This window comes from Salmo salar, chromosome 23 (assembly GCF_965601325.2).
Source record: "Salmo salar chromosome 23, fSalSal1, whole genome shotgun sequence".
Classification (NCBI taxonomy): domain Eukaryota; kingdom Metazoa; phylum Chordata; class Actinopteri; order Salmoniformes; family Salmonidae; genus Salmo; species Salmo salar.
In genome coordinates this window covers 11,500,182-11,513,269 of record NC_138313.1, presented here as the reverse complement: position 1 = coordinate 11,513,269, position 13,088 = coordinate 11,500,182, and the positions used below count along the sequence as shown (strand labels likewise).

Genomic DNA, 13,088 nt, shown 5'->3' with positions numbered 1-13,088 from the left:
ATGTCTGCAAAAAGAATAGCCCAACCCACAATGTATTTATGCAGTTTTGTAGATCACTTGCTCTGACCCAAATGATAAAAGATCCCACCAGAATATCTGAAACAGTGCAAAGTACAATTGACTTAATATTGGTGTCTGATAAATCTAAAATATCGCAGAGTGGAGTAATAGTCTATGGAATCAGTGATCATTTTATTACATTTTGCACAAGGAGGATTATTAAAGATATATTTAAGTGTCACAAAACCGTTAGAATCAGAGCACTCAAAGTACTGTGTAGAAAAGTTTAGGGAGGAAGTGGGTAAAATTGACTGGTCACCTGTGCTAGATAGTGTAGGGGTAGACAGGGACATGAAACAAGCTAAAGTTATACCTCTGTATAAGAAGGGGATAAAGTCTGACCCTGGGAATTTTCGGCCTGTATCTATCCTCTGTGTAACATCAAAGATCCTGGAGAGAATTGTACATGAGCAAATGTATGAATGTTAACAAACAGGGTCTAATGTAGGATTTTCAGTCGGGTTTTAGAAAAACATACTCCACTGATTCATGTCTACTTTACATGACTGACTTCATCAAAGAGATTGATGAGTGAAATCTGTGTGGAATGGTCCTGCTTGACCTACAGAAGGCCTTTGATATAGTTAACCACTGTCTCCTAATCTCCAAACTGGAGGCAGTGGGGTTAAGCAATATCCCTCTAGGCTGGGTAGAGTCCTATTTATCAGGAAGGGAGCAAGTAGTAGAGGTTAATGGTTCACTGTCTCAGGCAAAACCAATGAGTTGTGGCGTTCCGCAGGGGAGCGTACTTGGGCCTCTGCTGTTTTTATTGTATATTAATATGAAAGATGCTTGTTCTTGCCGTCTTTTTCTTTTTGCGGATGACTCTACAATTCTGGTGTCTCACAAAAGTAAAACTATGTTGCAGCGCATACTTAGCACAGAGCTTACTAACATTAGCAAATGGCTTGGAGATAAGCTATCTCTGCACTTAGGGAAAACTGAAGCAATTATTTTTGGATCCAGACCTAAATTGTGTAGGTCGTCTGAAATCAGAGTGGAGTTAGGGGGTGAGGTGCTGACTACTAAAACCTCTGTTAGCTACTTGGGATGTATCCTTGATGGAAGCTTGGGAGGTGTGAGCATGGCCAATAAGGTGCTAGGGAAGGTTAATGCCAGGACTAAGTTTTTGGCTAGAAAGTCCAGGCTGCTTGATAAGGACTCCATGAAAGTGCTAGCTACTGCCCTCATTCAATGCCATTTTGACTATGCTAGTACTTCCTGGTTTGGGGGCTGATCTAAACTTATAAAAGGGGAAGCTCCAGATAGCCCAGAATAAGTTGATCAGGGTAGTATTGAAGGTGAGTCCACGTACTCACATAGGCAGGAGCTGCTTTCAGGAACTAAACTGGCTGCCTGTTGAGGCTAGGGTGTCCCAGATTAGACTAGGTTTGGTTTACAGGAGTATTTATGGTCCTGCGCCCAGATATCTAAGTGATTACTTTCCTCGTGTAAGGGATGCACACAATCACAGCACCAGATCATGTGTTGCTGATTTGCGCTTATACAGGTTCAGGAATAATGCAGGGAAAGGTACTTTCTTCTATACTGGAGCCTCACAATGGAATGATTTGCCTCTTCCTATAAAAACAACGTCCTCTCTGGACAGATTTAAAAATAAAATAAAAATATGTTTGTCTTCTGTGCCAATATGAATAACCCCTATGATGTAACTGGAATGATGAGATAAAACAAAAACATAGATGTTCTTCTATTATTTCACTGCCATACTGTGTTCGATCTTGTCTAGCCATCTTGTCTCAAGAGGACCACAATGGAAATAAGTCCCAGACTTTGTTATCCTCAATGATTTTATTCATGTGCATGTATGGCTTTAAGTTTTGTGTGCTTGTTTTTTTTTTAAATGGTCGAATTAATAAACTAAACTAAATTTGATGAACACTTTTTTTGGTTACTACATGATTCCATATGTGTTATTACAATGTAGAAAATAGTAAAAATAAATAACCTTTGAATGAGTAGGTGAGTCCAAACTTTTGACTGGTACTGTACATCATTATTTCACATGGGTTGGGTCACAAGAATTTTCAGATATCAAAATGGTGTCGTGTCAAAAACTAAACTCAGATTTTTTTCACAATTGCTAATTTTGTAGCTTAGACTCTACTTTACATCTGAGGTTTTTGTGTTGTTCCCGCCATTGGATGACACAACATGCTCTTGAATACAGGGTCGGTGTCATTTTAATCAGAAATATAATTCATAGAATGGACCTATCCCTTCAGACCACTGCAATTTAGCTGGTACACTTGAAATGTAAATTGAATTGAAATTGTAACTTCTAATTACTACCACAAAGATGGCCGCCAGCCACTCACCGTTGAATGTCAATATAATTCATAGAAATGACCATTTTAAGTTGATTAATTTCAATAGATTTCCTATGGAGGATTGACAATATAATTTAAAACAAATCAATATTCCCATTCAAGTCAACGTTCTCTGACGTGTGGACCTCCAACCATCCTGGTGGTACCATTTGAAAGTAGAAATGTACATTTTATTCCCATTTTAATAAATGTATCAGCCAAAACATGACATGTACCCTGTAATCAAGAGCATGTTGTGTCTCAACCGATGGCGTGCACAACACAAAAACCTCAGATGGTGTAAAATAGGGGCTAAGCTACATATGTGACCCGATTCAGGAAACTAGGCGTATGTCGCAAGTCACGACTTCACAGGAGAACCGTTTGAATGTGAAATATATGATCAAAATCCGTTTTTTGGCAGAAATGCTTTCTCAAACAAGTGAACTTTCATGTGCCTTAAACGTGTATGCCATCTGTAAATACGAATGCAATTGTTAAATTACGAGCCTAGTTGGTTTAGCCACAGAAAAAGCCAGCAACCTTCCCGCTAGCCATGATTGGCTGAGATAATGAGTGGGCTGGACATGCCGAGAGATGAGTTTGAACAGATTGATCTGTGGTGTAGCATCGTGTCTATAAAATGAGCTGCTCGTTATGTGTAGATAATCCTTTCTACTGCAGTTTTTCGAAACATATAACATCAGCCATGGAGAACTGCAAATATGTTGCTACTGCTCTCAATAACATTGCTGCCCTGAATTTATCAGGCACTATCGACAAAGGTCAGAGGGAAATGTTGTGATGGACTACTTTCTGGAGGACGATCGTGCCATGAGGACTCTGACTGAAAATGAATCAGATGATGAGGAAATCCCTGATTTAGGTAAAAACATTTTTTAGTGATGTTCTCAGAATGCCATTTCGCATTGCTAGTTATAGCCTAATGTTAGCTAGCTAACTAGGTAACATTGAACCTATTTGGTTAACTTTAGCTAGCTATGACAATCGGTTTGCATTGCAAATTAAATCTTGCTGAAGTTTGATGGCTGGCTTGCTAGCTAACATTGTGTATGAACTATCTATTGTATAATAATGCTAAAATATTTGTATCTGGAGTTTGTCTTTCAGCATCAGTAGAACACGCCTGACTCTCCTCCACCAGTCATACAAGGAGAATGGTCTAATGCCTCCCATCAAAAAGAGACCTGGCCCAAGCAAGCACTGATTACAACTGAAGCATGAGGCCTTGTAGCAAGTGGTGAACTTCAACAACTACGCAGAGGATAATGCAATTGTATTGCCAGAGGTATGTGTAGTTGGGCTCTCTTCCTTCATGAATCTGTGGAGAAAAGTGCTGCCCCACATCTCATGCACTAAGCCCAGGACAGACCTGTGCTTGCAGTGCCAGAGGTTTAACTATCAGGTCTTCAGATCTGCCAGAAGCTGTTAAGTCAGCCAAGCTGTGGAAGCAAGAGCAGCATCTCCTGCTTGTTCAGAGTGAGCGGTCTGTCTACCAGAAGATGGTCGTTGACTGCAAGACCACCTGTCAAGACCTGCAGTTGTCTCTGGAGCCCCTACTGAACCAGCAAACAAAGACATCAGGATGCATTACAGCTTTGATTTTGCTCAAAAAGTAACATTTCCTCCTTTATACTGATTAAGGACATAGATGGGTATACACAAAAAAAAAAATATATATATATATATATATATATATATATATATGGGAGGCAGGCAAATGCCTTTGAGCTGTGTAAAGACAGATTGATAAGGGTGAGACAATTAATTATAATTTATCTTAATGTTATTTTGTTGTTTGCAGGTGCACTATCCTTCTGACACTATGCAGCCAGATCCCATCTACTTTTTAACTCCTTGCAAGTGGGGCTTGTTCGGTGTCTTCTTTGAAGAAAAACCACAACAAGTCAACTACTTGATTGATAAAGGCATGGTCATCCAGCAAAGGCAGCAGCGCAGTCATCAACTACATGCACCATTTCTTCACCAACTACGGAGTTGGGGAAACACGCGTGGACCTGAATTGTGATAACTGCAGTGGCCAAAACAATAACAAGTTTGTGCTCTGGTATTGTGTCTGAGTAAGCGTCATGTAATATTTATAAAATATTTTAATCTGGACACTTTCTGTTCACCAGGAACTTTTCCCTTATTGTAGTCTACTACCACTGTTTAGCACATGACCTTACATTTGAATCCTTAAAGAGATGGGTGGGGCTGGCTTAAGAGGGTGTGAACAATAGGTAGACCTAGAATTCTAGAGAGCATATTCTTTACCTGTAGCTGTGGCTCTGCTGGAACTGGATGGGCACTCCTGAGGTTTGCACGCGAGCAGCATCTGTCTTTGCAGATGTAGAGACGGCCCCATGCAACGTATGGCAATCCCCTGCTGACTCCGCTCTCCACCTCCGCCACCCATGCTCTCCCCCACACCCTCCAGGTTAGGGCTGCATCCCTCCAGAGCCCGCCTGACCCCGGCCTCCACTTCCCTGCTGGGCCTCGTCTGGGGGACGTGAGGATCCTGGGGACGTGTCTGGACCATCAGCCTGACCTGGGGGGTGGAAGTGGGTCTGTGGCTGTGATGCAGCTCTAGTTCCTCATCCTCAGGGATGGGGTTGTACCAGATCTCCCCCTCATCGTCTGCATCATTCTCCTCAGTCGGTTCCACACACCTGGAATGAGGCGCCACACGGGCGTGGCCCATTCTAACGAGGGGCAGGTGTAGGCAGAGGGGGTGGGATAGGGTTGGCCCGGGAGGGTTTAGGTTCTCTGGGGAGGAGCTAAGAGTGGAGAGTGGAGCTTGTCCGTGTCCATTGTATTCCTCTGCTCCCAGACGGTACCGGGGGTCGTCCGTGGCGTGATGCGGCCTCCCAGAGCTCTGCTGGAGCCAGTTACGTTTCTTGGAGACGGTGATGGTGTTGAGCGGGGGTCTCCATAGCGACGTCTCGACGGCCTTGCCCCCGCCCACATCAAGGCCGTTGGCGAAGGAGGAGTGGTCATTTTCTATCAGAGCTGCAGGAGAGAGAGAGACGTGTCAGACTGTAGAGCAGGAGAGACTGAGGCTGCATCTGAAATGGCATCCCATTGTCTGGTCAAAAGTAGTGCACTATGTAGAGAAAAGGGTGCCATTTTGGACGCCTTCTAATACTAGTATCTCACACGACCATCTGCTTACCTGTGCCCCTTCATACAGGAGCCCTAACACACAAAGAGGTATCCAGGCAACTATCACTGTGGAAATTGTGGTGGCTGTTTTATAACCCTTATCGCCACCTGTTGAATCATAGTCTCCCACTTGTTTTCTCAACCCAACATTTGATTAAATGATTCTATTTGCCTTGGGAGGATAACATTGTGTCTTTGCTACTTTCTCCTTCACACTCAACCACAAATACACTATTCGAAAACCAAACACGCCATCTCTCTTCACAGCTGTATTTCACTTCCGACAGTCAGAATGAAATGGGTGTTTTGTCAATATCCTCTTATGCTCTGCTATATTTTGACCAAACAAACGTTTTAATTACTACGCTACAGGCCCTGTACCGCACTAGCACATTAGGCTCCAATGACTTCCCATGTCGGAAATGTCAACTTGGGGAATGTACGAGCTCAAACCGATCAGGCGATAACAAAGAGACGGGACAGAGTCAGAGCACCTCAAACACTCTACACTCCTCAAACAGAGCGGAAAGAAAATCATAAAAACCCCCGCCGCCATGACAGCTGTGAAAATAGAAGAGCGAGGGATAAAGAGGAGGAGGGGATGAAAGGATGAGAATCATGGTTGGGGCGGTTGAAATATACTGAACAAATATATAACGGCAACATACAACAATTTCAAAGATTTTACCGAGTTACAGTTAATTTGTTGGTCACAGATACCACCACCCCCCAAAAAAGGAAGGGCTGTGAATCAGAAAACTAGTCAGTATACCGGTGTGACCACCATTTGCCTCATGCAGCTCAACACATCTCCTTCGCATAGAGTTGATCAAGCTGTTGATTGTGGCCTGTAGAATGTTGTCCCACTCCTCATCAATGGCTGTGCGAAGTTGCTAGATATTGGCAGGAACTGGCAGAGCACCCAAAAACGCTCAATGGGTGACATGTCTGGTGAGAATGCAGGCCATGGAAGAACTGGGACATTTTCAACTTCCACTAATTGTGTACAGATCCTTGCGACATGGGGCCGTGCATTATCATGCTGAAACATGAGGTGATGGCAGCGGATGAATGGCATAACAATGAGCCTCAGGATCTCTTCATGGTATCTCTGTGCATTGAAATTGCCATCGATAAAATGCAATCGTGTTCATAGATTATGCTTCTACACCTGCATTGTTTGCTGTTTGGGGTTCTAGGCTGGGTTTCTGTACAGCACTTTGAGATATCAGCTGATGTAAGAAGGGCTATATAAATAAGTTTGATTTGATTTACATTTGATTTGAATATGCCTGCCAATACCATAACCCACCGCCACCATGGGGCACTCAGTTCACAACGTTGACATCAGCAAACCGCTTGCCCACACGACACCATAAACGTGATCTGCGGTTGTGAGGCCAGATGGATGTACTGTCACATCCTCAAAAACGATGTTGGAGGCGGCTTATGGTAGAAAAATTTAAATGTATTATCTGGCAACAGCTCTGGTGGCCATTCCTGCAGTAAGCATGCCAATTTCATGCTTCCTCAAAACTTGAGACATCTGTGGCATTGTGTTGTGTGACAAACATTTTGGAGGGATCTTTTATTGTCCCCAGCACAAGGTGTTCAATCAGCCGCTTGATATGCCACACCTGTCATGTGGATGGATTATCTTGGCAAAGGAGAAATGGTCACCAACAGGGATGTAAACAAGTTTGTGCACCAAATTTGAGAGAAATAAGATTTGTGTGTATGAAACATTACTGGGATCCTTTATTTCAGCTCATGAAACATGGGACCAACACTTTACATTATATTTTTGTTCAGTGTAAGTACAGCCAGTGGCAATATGAACATGAATAGGGACTGATAAAAGGTGGCGATGTGGTAGCTTCTGGCTTGATATTCAAAGGGTTCAGAGAGTTACATCCCCATTCAACACAACAAGAGAAGGGGTGTCTGTGTGTCTGTACAGCTCGCAGCTCTGTGTGTACAGTTTACCTAGCAGATAGTAAAAAGACTCTTACAAGTCGCAAAGTAATTGACCCTGCAAATCATGCAAAGATTGTCTGTCTGACAGGTCCTGTTTTTCTGCTGGGAGTGTTGACAAGCCATGGGCTGATGAGCAGATGCTGCCTGCTGGGAGAGAAAGAGAAAAACCGACAAGCTGGATCTGAGTGGGCTGGATCCTGCTGCAACGCGCATGGCATGGCAGTCTTCTCTCTGTAAAGACAGCCTTCTCTCTCAGCCTAGATGAGCTCTCCACAGGACACGCTAATGACAAGTTCTCGTTTCCTTAAGGAAACAGATTTCATGTCAGCCAGTCTACAACCACCAAATTACAGACTGGCTGCTGAGAATATTTTCATACATACACTACCGTTCAAAAGTTTGGGGTCACTTGTTTCTGGCCTGTAATCGAACCTACAAATGCTGATGCTCCAGATGCTCAACTAGTCTAAAGAAGGCCAGTTTTATTGCTTCTTTAAATCAGAACAACAGTTTTCAGCTGTGCTAACATAATTGCAAAAGGGTTTTCTAATGATCAATTAGCCTTTTAAAATTATAAACTTGTATTAGCTAACACAATGTGCCATTGGAACACAGGAGTGATGGTTGCCGATAATGGACCTCTGTACGCCTATGTAGATATTCCATTAAAAAATGTTTACAATAAAAGCCGTTTCCAGCTACAATAGTCATTTACAACATTAACAAAATCTACACTGTATTTCTGATACATTTTATGTTATTTTAGTGGACAAAAAAATGATTTTCTTTCAAAAACAAGGACATTTCTAAGTGACCCCAAACTTTTGAATGGTAGTGTAGGGTCCAGGGTTGGGTGTTGGTGTGTGTGGACACGTCTGTGTCAGAATAAATTGCTTTCCATTTCTTTTTAACCAGTACAATCAGGAATTTAAGAGAACAGATATCACATGGCCTGTAAAGTTGCGTAAATTGGCAAGCTATTCTGAGTTCTCTAGATGGAGACTAAGATGCTTTTGTGAGTATGTTACTGTGTGTGCGCGTGCATGGACTTCATGGTGAGAGACTAGAGCTCCACTGGGATAAGTTCCCTGAAAAAATATATATATAAACCTCTGAGCTAAGGCTTGGGTTTCCTCTTCTCACATCGACTGACTGCATTTTATTAACTCTTAAAGAAAGCAACAGTTGACTTTGGAATAATTGCTGCCATCTACACTACCCAAATCTCTTCAACCGAGCCTTAAAGTGTAAAGTTCCTCTCACCATAACAGATGTTTTTTTGGAGTTATTGAATCATTTCATGCTTCCTGAGAAAAAAATATTCCTGTGATTCTCAGTCCCCCCACTGAGGCCTACAAAGCAGGTGGTCGGCCCTATGCTGAACCTATTTAGTCGACTCTTTGGTCAATAGGCTGCTGATCGACCGAGATTTCTTTAGTCGAGCAGTAGCAAAAAAAAAGTGTCAAAAGTTTGGACACACCTACTTTTTGCCGGATTTCTTTATTTTTACTATTTTCTACATTGTAGAATAATAGTGAAGACATCAAAACTATCTGTACATTTTTGGACAAACTGATCATAGCGAAAAAATGTCATATCTTTGCATTTCCCACTGTGTAAACACATTGCAAATAGGCTTGCAATAACTCCTGATAAAGTTGGGTAGCTGATATTCAGTGCTTAACAGCCAAATTGATTAGTCACAGCAATCAAGACTAACAAAGCCAATGCAATGGCATATTTTACAAAAGGTGGACCTACCACATGGATGGGTAAGCACGAGCAGAATTATTTTGGATGTCTTTTTTTATCCTGTCTGCACATTGTTTTTTGGTGTTTTATAAAACGGTAGGCTTACCACATAGATAAAACTCAATTTCAGGCAACACTGTAGGCTACACCTTAGTAAGCACGGACCGACACCTTTTAGACGTCTTTTTTTGGTACAGTTCCGGACCGGCCTTGATTTCCACATCCACAGACATCACTTTTTGGTCCGACCAAATCTGAACTAATCATTCATGTCTATGTTTGGTTCAGATTTGGTGCGGTCCAGACAGGCCCTGATTTCAATGTCCACGGATTTTTGGTCCGGTCCAGACCAGACAATCTGAACCATCATAGATGTTTAGTTCAGATTTTGTCCAGTCTGGACAAGACTTGATTTGGTCCAAACATAGACGTCTATAAATGACTTCTTTTCGACTTTCATTCAGAACCAAAAATAAGCCTGATTTCAACACCTGGAATTACGTATTTTCAACATTCGGAAAATATACCTTTTCAGCTTCCTGGAAAATATATATTTAAAACATACGGAAAATACCATTTCACCTTTCATCCAGAAGCTAAATTGGATCTAACTTCAACGTCTGGAAATTATGTATTTTAGACGTCTTTTCAACGTCATTTTGCTTACAGGGACTATTCTAGTTTTGCGGGGGCAACATTTTTTGGTCTCACCTATGGCGGCAGAACGGCAATGACCAGACTGGCTATAGGTCAGGCACTATTGTGCCCTATTCAGACGGGATTTGTCTTCCGGGGGAGGTCGGGTAATGTAATTATGTGCACGAGCATAAAACACTACATTTGTCAATTTTGTCGCGTCCGAATCTGCCACATCAGTAATTTGATAAACACTTTGATGTTCAGTGGTGGTCGCTGCAGCAGTGAGACAACGCGTGCTAGTCACAATCACTCGCTATCTTTATTTTATTTTTTTAAACACAGTGTAGCGAGTCCGAGCCTGGCCCAGCACAATTAAATCAATTGCTGGTTGGACTCCCTCAAGTCATTTGTGTGTCTTAATTAGGTTAATCAAACTGTGTGCTAAAAGATTCAGACAAACTCAGTGAATATTGTTGATTAAAACACATAGGATGTGTCAATATATGGAAAAATACATGTTCAAAAATGTCGACCAATCAAATGAACAGACGACTCTTTTGTCAGGGACAGCCCTACTTCGTAATACACTGTGATCTTCATACGGGAACACGCATACATTAAAGAGGGAACCACTTTAGTTCAAAAAGTCTGACTCTGCACACTTCAAGGATACCAAAAACCTTAGAAAGTGCTTCGCCACAGTATATTTACTACGACTAAGCAAGAGGCACGTCAGGAATCTGTTTACAGTGAGCGAGCCAGCAGTCTGTTTGCATTAGCTCGGCTTAAGCTCATGTCCTCTTGGAAGGGATGGTATGTTTACTTTAGCTTATGCTAAGTTCAGGGACTGGCCTGTTAGCTTTAGCAGGTGCTGAGTAGAGGAGATGTCCTGTTAGCTTTAGCATGTGCTGACTAAAGTTACACGAAATGAGTGCATGTTGTGTCTCTTTCATATTTAAAAATGTTTTATATGAATAAAGACTTGCTAAAGTGTCAAACTTCAGAATTTTGACATGTCCCTCTGTGCATCCCTTGACTTCTTTTTTGGCACTGTTACGGTCAACCTGTTACTTTATTAAGGCACTTAATAGGCACTTACTATAGGATGTTTAATTGAACCTTGAGACAGGAAGTGTTTTTTATTAAGTTGTTCTCTTTATGACAGAATGTTAAAATCAGGTGAAATAGAACAGGTTTTTCTCATCAACAGGATTCTAGACTGCGACCATATAGTCACATTTTGCGTCTGTTTGACTTCTCAAAAATAACTGTCATAGAGTCCAGCCACCCAACCAACCCATAGACTGTGCTCTATGCTACCGCACAGCAGTGGAGTAAAGTACTTCATTACAAATTCTTTAAAGTTCTACTTAAGTCGTTTTTTGGGGTATTTATATGTGACAAATTTTACTTAACTACATCCCTAAAAGAATATGTACTTTACTCCATACATTTTCCCTGACACCCAAAAGTACTTGCTACATTTTGAATGGCTAGCAGGACAGGAAAATTGTCAAATGAATGCACTTATCAAGAGAACATCCCTGGTCATCCCTATTGCCTCTGATCTGGCGGACTCACTAAACACAAATGCTTCGTTTCTAAATTATGTGTTGGAGTGTGCCCCTGGCTATCCATAAATAAATAAAAATACTTTTACTCAAGTATGACAATTGGGTACTTTTTCCACCACTGCCGTTGTGGTGCCATATTTTTCCATGTTTTAATAATGGATTTAATGGTGCTCCGTGGGAAGTTCAAAGTTTTGGATATTTTTTTTATAACCCAACCCTGATGTGTACTTCTCCACAACTTTGTTCCTGACCTGTTTGGCGAGCTCCTTGGTCTTCAGGTGCCGCTTGCTTTGTGGTGTTGCAGACTCTGGGGCCTTTCAGAACAGGTGTAAAAATACTGAGATCATGTGACCCTTAGATTGCGCACAGGCGGACTTTATTTAACTAATTATGCGACTTCTGAAGGTAATTGGTTGCACCATATCTTATTTAGGGGCTGCATAGCAAATGAGGTGAATACATATGCACACACTACTTTTACGTTTTTAATAAATTTTTAATTTTTAAATAAGTTATTTTTTTCATTTCACTTCATCAATTTGGACTATTTTGTGTATGTCCATTATATGAAATCCAAATAAAAATCAATTTAAATTACAGGTTGTAATGCAACAAAATAGGAAAAACGCCAAGGGGGATGAATGCTTTTGCAAGGCACTGTAAATCCATTTAATATACACCATCACAATGAATCCATTATTTATTTTAGGCAGGTCTAAAGAAACATTATGATATGGAGAAAATGTATTTCAGAGGAACAGAATAGCATCCCACTGGGCATATACGTCATTTCAACATCTAGTTTTGATTTACATTTGGTTGAGTTGTCAGCTGAAGTGAATTCAACATGAACTCAACAAAACAATTCACCATGTCATTTAGGTTGAAAGTTAGGTGAAAAAAAAGACAAAATGCCCTTATGTTGATGACTTTTTGCAAATCCAATTAGTTTTCCACATTGATTAAATGTCTTCACATAGATTTTTGGGGTTGAAATGACGTGGAAATAACATTGATTAACCAGATTTTTCCCAGTGGAATATTCAGAGTTGGCCTACTGTATGTTATCTGGCTATGCACCATGCCAATGGCAGCATAGGCTAGTCAATTTAGCAGACAAGAGATGTTTATAAATTCCATGCCATTTTTTCATATTATATGATTTTAAAGTAAGAAGAATACAACTGAACATAACTGAATAAAATAGAAAGGATATTGTTCCCTTTCCTGAGCGAGTACGCATAAGAGCTACCATAAAACTTAAATTAAACGCAGTCTCAAATAGCCGCTTGTCCCTTTTAATAGCCCGACAACAACACACATTTCAGCAAATAAACGCCTGTTTAAAATAAACACTGGGTCTAAATGAATTACCATGAATTGTTTACGAGGTTTAATGTTTGATTTGTCACATTAAATAATTCAGTAATGATTCAATAAAATGATGGCAATCATCAGTTTTTTTCAGCAGTAAGAAACTGATAGCCATTGGCTGCTAACAGCTGAGAACGGTTAGCTAACTGGCAAGCACAAAAACAGTCAAAGAGGAGAATAATTATTGTCAAGGAAT

At 41.0% G+C, this 13,088-nt stretch overlaps 1 protein-coding gene across 2 annotated transcripts in view; it reads right to left on the bottom strand.

The window, feature by feature from the left end:
• LOC106584049 (rho GTPase-activating protein SYDE2) overlaps positions 1-13,088 on the bottom strand; it is an 89,024-nt gene that overhangs the window by 59,927 nt on the left and 16,009 nt on the right. For both annotated transcript variants that reach the window (XM_014168859.3, XM_014168863.3), the window contains exon 2: positions 4,689-5,423. In XM_014168859.3, the coding sequence (XP_014024334.3) occupies positions 4,689-5,423 (735 nt within the window). The remainder of the gene's footprint in view (positions 1-4,688; positions 5,424-13,088) is intronic.